The sequence below is a fragment of the Neofelis nebulosa genome, chromosome 18, assembly GCF_028018385.1.
Source record: "Neofelis nebulosa isolate mNeoNeb1 chromosome 18, mNeoNeb1.pri, whole genome shotgun sequence".
NCBI lineage: Eukaryota > Metazoa > Chordata > Mammalia > Carnivora > Felidae > Neofelis > Neofelis nebulosa.
In genome coordinates this window covers 32,995,983-33,004,380 of record NC_080799.1, presented here as the reverse complement: position 1 = coordinate 33,004,380, position 8,398 = coordinate 32,995,983, and the positions used below count along the sequence as shown (strand labels likewise).

At 46.6% G+C, this 8,398-nt stretch overlaps 1 protein-coding gene across 1 annotated transcript; it reads left to right on the top strand.

The window, feature by feature from the left end:
* Positions 1-2,001: 2,001 nt before the first annotated feature.
* LOC131500922 (proline-rich protein 36-like) lies at positions 2,002-8,297 on the top strand. The gene is made up of 2 exons (XM_058710519.1): positions 2,002-3,763; positions 7,711-8,297. The coding sequence occupies exon 1, from the start codon at positions 2,170-2,172 to the stop codon at positions 3,712-3,714; it is 1,545 nt and encodes a 514-aa protein (XP_058566502.1). The 5' UTR covers positions 2,002-2,169; the 3' UTR covers positions 3,715-3,763; positions 7,711-8,297.
* The last annotated feature ends 101 nt before the right edge of the window (positions 8,298-8,398 follow it).

Sequence of the window (8,398 nt, the reverse complement as noted above, 5' to 3'; positions counted from 1 at the left end):
TCAAGGACTTGTCAATGGGCTATAGGCGGCAAGGGAATTTAATTTTTCATTTGCCTTTGTTTCCCCCATCGACACCACAAAGGTAACCCAAAGGTTTTTGTGCTTCCTTACATGCATATAAACATATTAGTAATTACTCAGTAATAAATTGTGTTTTCTCTCTCTTTTATATTGGTATGGACATCTTTTGTTGGCAGGGTTATTTTATTTTCCTCCAAAAATGAAGGAGTTTCTCTTATGCCACCATCCTGTATATAGCAGTATTTCTCAAACAGAATTAAAAAAAAATGTTTATTTATTTATTTCTGAGGGAGGGTGGGTGAGGAGGGGGAGAGAGAGCGAGCGCGCGAGAGAGAATCCCAAGCAGGCTCCACGCTGTCAGCACAGAGCTAGACTCAGGTGCCATCTCATGAACCATGAGATCATGACCTGAGCCAAAAATCAAAGGTCGGACACCTGGCCGACTGAGCCAACCAGGAACCCTTCAAAAGAAATTTTCTAATCTAGTATCCCAAATGTCAAAATAAAGCAAGCCCTGGGGTAGTAACAAACTGGAGAAATTTTTACATGAAATATTAACTTTTATTTTCTTATATATTTTTAACTGTTTCAATAATATCAAAATAAACACAAGGAAATTATGGAGAACAGAATATCCTTATGCATTTAACAGGAGGAATAGATTTATGCTGTATCTCCAGGATAGGGGCTTTCTTTCTTTTTCAAGATTTTAGAGATCTCTACACCCAAGGTGGAGCCCAAACTCACAAGTCTCAGATTATAGTCACATGTTTTACCAACCAAGCCAGCCAGGTGCCCCTACTTTCTCATTTTAGATTCTATTCCATAAAACATGTTTATTTTTTGTAATATTACTGTTTTAAAATACTTGCCATCGAGGAAAATTGACACTGTAGGAAGAGAGACTATATTTTGTCTTGGGACATCAGGTATCCCTTAGCGTACTTCAGGGGTACTCAAGTTCAGAAGTAATGTTACTGACTGATTCAAGAAATTCATGAAACATTGGTTCCCAAACTTGTAGAAGTATCTATAAAGAGAATTAAGGAGCTGCTTTGTAATCCATTTTAAAACACAAAGCGCAGACACTGGGTGTTGGGGGGGGGGGGTATAGAGGAACTCTCTATACTCTCTTCACAACTTTTCTGCACATCTAATGTATTTTAAAATAAAAGATCATCAAAAAAAAAAAAAAAATCCACCTTTAGCAACTTAGAGACCAGGGGCCGGTGCTTGGCTGTGACTTTTTATTAACAGAACCTGAATGACACCAGGTCTTACGCTGGTTTTAATTTTCTCACGCCCAATTCCCAAGGTTCCAATGAACTCATTTTTAATCTACTGTGGTTTTCGGGTTCCAGTCGGTGTTCCTATTTTTGACACAGTTTTCCTACCTTACTCTGTTGGGAAGAGTGGGAAACGCTGATACTTAAGTATCCCCAGGGGCCAGGGCCAACAGGTGAACAAAAATGGTAACAATAAAAGGAAAGACAATGGAGAGTGGAAAAACCCTCAGAGAATTCACTTCTAGGTGTGCTATTAACCGGCAAGAACGTAACTACCAGCAAATAGATAAGATGGGAATTAAGCTCTAACAATAGATCCTAATCTAGCCGCTTCTTCACCAAAACAAAGGACACCATTAACTCCTCAGGAGGTGGCAGCACCTGGGGCCACGCTGTACTCCCAGCTGCGGGCGAAGTTACTAGAAGAGGGTCCTTGCCCTTTGCTCTCCCTCAAAGCTGGCCCGGGCTCTCAAAGGCAGGGCGTGGGGAGAGGAATGCAGCACTTCACCCCCGAAAAGCGGGACAGAGACCACCAGCGCCAGAGCTAAATTCCCCACGTTCGGGTCCTGATGCTGGGGAAACGCGAGAGACGCACTGGGCGGAAACACTGCGCATGCGGGGAGGTCGAGCGCGCGGGCAACGGGACGCACGGCGCATGCGCCCCTGGCTTGGGGGATGCCCCCGCCCTTTTTTTTTTTTTTTTTTTCTCACGGCAGGTAATAGGCGGCCTCTTTTGCCCTCTCGCCCCGCCCACTCTACCCCCCTCCCGTCAGGGGCGTTGCCATGGCGACCCAGAGGCCACAACCGGAGGGTGGCGGGCTGGTCTCCTCTGCGGACCTGGCGGCGGCGACAGTGGCAACTCATGGAGCTTTCAAGCAACTCCGTGGAGGAGACCCGGAAGCGGACGGGCCTCGGCCGTTGCAGGCATTTCTTCTGGCTGGGCGTCGCCTTCGACACGGTGGGCGCGACCGTGCTGTTCACCGGGGTTTTCGCGCGCCTGGTCTTCTGCGACCTGCTGCTCTACCTGGGTTCCATCATCATCTTCCTCAGCCTGCTGTGGTGGGTCTTCTGGTACACCGGCAACATCGAACTGACTGCGGAAGAGCCCTCGAAGAGGCCCTTCCACGTGCTCTCCTCCACCATGGTGGACGCGCTAAGCCAGACGGTCAGCCACCGCTTCTCTCTCACCATCTGCAACGTGTCCCGCAACTTGAGGGGCTTCCGGCGGCGCTGCAGCCGCAGGAGGTTCCTTCAGACCGTTGCTTCTCTGGATATGACCGTCACGGGCCAGCTCGAAAACCGGCTGGAGGAGGAGGACCAGGACAAAGACGCGACGCAAAGTGTCCAAGAGAGCGGCGACGCGCAAGACCTGCGCGGAGAGGACCTGGGCCCCAAACCTGAACCGGTCGGAAGTTCCGAGGGAGTTCGCTCCCCAGGCCCTGGGGCCGGGCTGCCAGGGTTCGTGAAGGGATCGTCATCCACGCATCTGGGGCCGCCTGAGTTCGTTGTGTCTCCTCCCGACCGGCCTCGGGCCCCAGCCGTCCTCCCCTTCAGGAGCCAGCACGGAGTCCCCTGGGCCTCCGCCCGCCAGCCTCCAGCTGTGCGTTCTTTGAGGATCCAGCCTGCAGTCAGTCTTGCCACTGCGGGTCAGCCTGCCGCCTCCTTGGCTTCCGGCAGTCAGGCTGCGCCCATCCTGGCTTCTAAGAGTCTGCCCGCTGCCCCCTCGACCTCCATGAGTCAACCTGGACTCGTCCCTGCCTCTCAGAGCCAGTCCTTGGTGTCTCTGCCAACGCAGAGCCAACCCTTGGTGCCCATGGCCACTCAGAGCCACCTCTTGGTGCCCGTGGCCTCTCAGGGTCATCCCCTGGTGCCAGCATCTGCACAGAGCAACCTCCAGGCCCTTTTGGCCTCTCAAAGCTACCAGCTGTTGTCTGCAGCCTCACAGAGCCACCTCCAAGCCCCCCTAGCCTCACAGAGCCAGCCTGAGAATCTTTCTCTGGTCTCCGAAACTACATCTCCAGTTGCTCTGGCTCTGGCTCAAGCCCAGGCCCTGAGCACCCCTGTGTCTGTGATCCAGCTTCTGTCATCCCAGTCTTTTCAGAACCAAACTGTGGACCTGCGGCTCTCCCTTGCTGTCCCGGACTTTCAGGCCCTGTGTCACACCCGGCAGGACCCCCAGAGCATCATGTCTTTAGTTCGAGAGATGACTCCCAGCCAGTCTGCGTCGGCCCAGGAGTTTCAGAAGCCAGTTGCACAGGCTTCTGAGACTCCACTACCAGCGAGCCAGGAGCTGAGTCAGGAACCCCCTGCCACCGCATCTCCACCCCCTGGGTCCCAGGCCCAGCAGTCAGTGCCCCCTGAGAACACACCTGTCCCTGCCTCAGAGACGAGAAGTCACCCTCCCTAGTACAGAACCAGACCCCAGCCATCCGAGTGGCTGCTCAGGCCTTTGCCAAGTAAGTGCCTTTGGAAGTAGTATTCCTTGATTGTTTCCAGGTCTGTGTTCTGCTGGTTTCCTCAGTCCCTTCTGTTGGAAAAAAAAAAAAAAAAAAAAAATGAGGCAAGTGGAGGTGAAGTGGTCTGTTCCTGCATGGATTAGATCTTTTGAACTTCGGGAGGTTTTTGAAACCTAGTGCTGTGCGTGGAACAGTGTTGTTAAAGCTTTACCTGCTCACCCCCAGAGTGAGATCGATTTCTCTTATTTAGGCTTACTAAGGACAGGGTGGTAAGTAAGACATTCCACCAGGAGCTGTGGGTGGGGTGGGGAGAGGGACTCGGCAATGTTTCTGAAACAGGATGATTGTAGGCAGTACAGGGGCACAGCATTAAATAGCAACAAGTCCTCCGGGGGGAAGTTATTCCCCTTTAAATTCTTTTGTGGTCCTTTTGATTCTGTCTAGGAGAACATCCTTAGTTTGGGGTTCGTGATCTCCAGCACCTCTCTTATGCTTTGGTAGGCAACAACTGTACCCAGCTAGGATTTAATACCGTGTGTGTTAAAGTTATTTCAATGGGTAACTTCTATTTATGCCAAGTAATAACTGGTTTTTCTATTGACAATAGTGCCAATTGCTTTTCACAGTATAAGTAAAGTAACTTTTCATAGTTAAGTAAACAAAACAAAACCAAAAAAACTCAAACACTTACATGAGCCAACTTAAAGGTAAAAAATTAATTGTATAGTGAAGGTTGAATGATCCTGAAGTTTGGAAAACATTTGGCTATTTGTACTAAATCCCATGAACTTTCTACTAGATCACAAGACCCTCTGTGCTAACCTGTTTGATGAACTCTATGCTTGAGGCTATTGAAGACCAATTCCACTTAACTCCTCAACCTTCTGTCAATTAGAAAGGTAGAAAAGGTCATGTGAAGGTCAAAATTGGTGACCCTGCTCAGTGGGTTAAGTGCTGTCATAATGGTATTCACTGCTGAGTATCAATTTCCTGATCTTTTTCTCTAATCCTATTCCATAAATTACCTGCTCTGGAGGTGGGGAGAGTATAGAGCAGAGCAGTATTTTGAGGTTATGTTAATGCTCCCTGTTTAAATGCTATCAACATGTTATCCAAGAAGGTTATTTCATATTGGTTGGTTTCATTTCCGGGGGGGGGGGTGGCGAGGGGTAACAACTGAATATTCTGTGGAAGTCAAACTCTTAATTTCTTTCTTCTTTAGGCCTGTTAAGAAGGATAATGTGTGGGGGCACCTGGGTGGCCCATTCGGTTAAGCCTCTGACTCTTTTTCTTTAAAGCTTTTAAATTGTTTTTATTTTTATGTTTTTATTTGAGAGAGAGAGAGAGAGAGAGAGAGATCGTGAGCAGGGGAGAGAGGCAGAGGGAGAGAGAAAAAGAGAATCCCAAGTAGTGGAGCCTGACACGGGGCTCCATCCCTTGACTCTGGGATCATGACCCGGGGCTGAAATCAAGAGTTGGACACTAAACCCGACTGAGCCACCCAGAGGCCCCAAGCCTTGGGGTCTTGACCTCAGCTCAGGTCTTGATCTCAGGGTCATGGGTTAAAGCCCCTCCTTGTTAGGCTCTGTGCTGGGGATGAGACCTACTTAAAAAAAGGAAAAAAAGAAAAAAAGAAAGATAAGATGTGTTATAATTCTACCTGTGGTCTCTGTTTTAAGGTAATGGCAGTAGGCCAGTAATTAGATAATAATTCTAAGGTCTTTACCAGTTCTAAGCTGAAAACAGGCCTCTTAGACATTAGCAACAGTTTCTAACCCAAGTGTAGGCTCCATGGGCATTCATCTTGGAAAACGCTTTCAGATGTTTATTTACTTGCACATAACTTCTTTTAAAATCCTTTTTAAAAATACTTATTTTTGAGACAGAGAGAGAGAGAGAGAGCAGAGGAGGGGCAGAGGGGTACAGAGGATCCAAAGTGGGCTCTGTGCTGACAGCGGACAGCCTGATGCGGGGCTCAAACTCATGAACTGTAAGATTATGACCTGAGCCGAAACTGTGAGTCAGACGCTTGACCAGTTGAGCCACCCAGGCACACCCCCCACCCCTTTTTTTGCTACAAAGATGACGTCAGGTAGAATGAACACCAAATGTTATGGCACGTTTCTCTATATTGACCGTAAGATACTTACCTAAAACAAGAGTTGACAAATTTTTTCTTTCTTTCTTTTTTTTTTTTTAAATTTTTTTTTTCAACGTTTTTTATTTATTTTTGGGACAGAGACAGACAGAGCATGAACGGGGGAGGGGCAGAGAGAGAGGGAGACACAGAATCGGAAACAGGCTCCAGGCGCCGAGCCATCAGTCCAGAGCCTGACGCGGGGCTCGAACTCACGGACCGCGAGATCGTGACCTGGCTGAAGTCAGACGCTTAACCAACTGCGCCACCCAGGCGCCCCGACAAATTTTTTCTATAAAGACCCAGATAGTAAGTATTTTAGGCTCTGTGGGCCAAAAGGCAGAATCACGGATATTATGTGATTGCTTATATACTGAGAGAGAAAAGAAAACGGCCCCCAGTGTGTGTGGGTAGGCTGCATAGTTCCTCTGACTCCCGTTGAGTCATCTGGAGGCTTTCACCTAAGAGCATTGATCTTTCAGGGATCCTGGCCCTCTCTTGTTCCGCTGGCCTGAAAGGAGGTGATTTCCAGAGTCTTTGACTCCCAGATTGAGATTCCACTGTTTGGTGCCTGGCATTTGCCCCTAGTGGAGTCTAGAATGTGTAGATGGTGATGTTCAGGCCCTGAGCAGACACTGGCCAGACAGGCAGGCATCGGGGGCTCTGCGGGGAGCAGGGGTGGAAACTGATGCCCACGTTGGCCTTTGAACTCACAGTGATAGTCCCCAGCAACAGAAAGATGCAGAGTTGAGGAGGGGCGCTCCTGATATCTGGTGGGTAGAGACCAGAGGTGCTGCAAAACACAGTGCACTGGCTGGCCCGTTCCAACACAGAGTTATTCCACCCAAACCATTATTACTGTGAGATTGAGGAACCCTGATCTAGAATAATAAAAAAAATTGCTCTGTAGTTCACGAGGTACTTAAAGAAAAATGTTTTTATTTTCAGAGGACTCATTAGCTCTTAATTAGTCATGGTATCTTTTAGACCATGAAGATCTTATTCACCTTTGTTTTATTTATCTTTTCTTTTTTTTTTTTTTTTTTTTTTCAACGTTTTTTATTTATTTTTTTTTTTGGGACAGAGAGAGACAGAGCATGAACGGGGGAGGGGCAGAGAGAGAGGGAGACACAGAATCGGAAACAGGCTCCAGGTTCCGAGCCATCGGCCCAGAGCCTGACGCGGGGCTCGAACTCACGGACCGCGAGATCGTGACCTGGCTGAAGTCGGACGCTTAACCGACTGCGCCACCCAGGCGCCCCTATCTTTTCTTTTTAAATTATTTTTAAATTTTTATTTTTTTAACTAGTCTCCACACCCAACATGGGGCTTGTTCTCGGGGCCCTAAGATGAAGAGTCACACACTCTACCAACTGAGCCAGCCAGGAGCCCCTGTTATATTTATCATCATATTCCCATTTTGAACCAAGATGCACTTGGGGCATTTGTCAATAACAACAGCTAACATTTATTGGGTGTTATAATACACTACACACTGTACTAAGTAATGCACAGGGATTGTCTTGTTTGTCCTAACAATCAGAGGTGGGCTCCATTGGAGCCGGAATTGAGGTATAATTGATGTATGATTTGTTATAAGGCGTAGATTATAAGCTTTCCTTTCAAGTTAAAGTTACTAAAGAGCGTTCTTCGTAAGCCCGTCAATTGTAACTTGAGCTGTAATACCCCACATCAACCTATGGGTGGCTCCTCTTTTGAAAGCTGTGTTCCCAGAGAGAACTCTGTAATTTTTTTGTTCCACTCTGTTTATAAATATCATCTCAAATACAAATTGCTTTTTTCTTTCCAGAATCACCAGTGTTTCTACAGACTTAAGTGCCAACTTTATAAAAGCACAAGTACTCACCTCTTAACCTCATTTCAGAAACCTCCATGTGGAGTGCTGATCTCACTCAGGCCAGTTGGCCTACTAGACGGCCTTTGCCAAGTGTACGTGTGTCAGTGTTGGGGAGAATTTTCCAGCTTCAGATCATAAAGTTATTGCCAGAATCTTAAGCCATAATAAACTATGCTATTATAAATGATTTTTTTTTTTTAAGTTGGTTTTTAAAATAGACTTCTTGTGAGAGAATTCCAAGTAGAAAATAATGCCTCACAAACTCTGGGTGAAGACGGAAGTAAGTGTAGTCCCCACAGAAACGGACAGTGGAAAATGTAACTCTGAATTTAAGATTACTTTGTGACCTCATTAACTAATAGAAAAGTCAACACAATCAATGCATTGTAACATGCTACAATTTATATTTATATGTTCATTTCATTTAGTGAACATGAATTTCCCATTTTCCCAAGGATTTTTATTTTTCCCAAGGCTTTTAAAATCTGATTGGGTTGTACATTTTATTGGTAATCAAATAAAATTCATTTGAGAGTGTCTTCTTATATTCTTTCTTTGTATCAGTAGGTTATTTATGCAAGAATGCTCTAAAATCGGGGTAGTTTTCTTTAGAGATTTCCATTATAGGCAAAAGCATGTT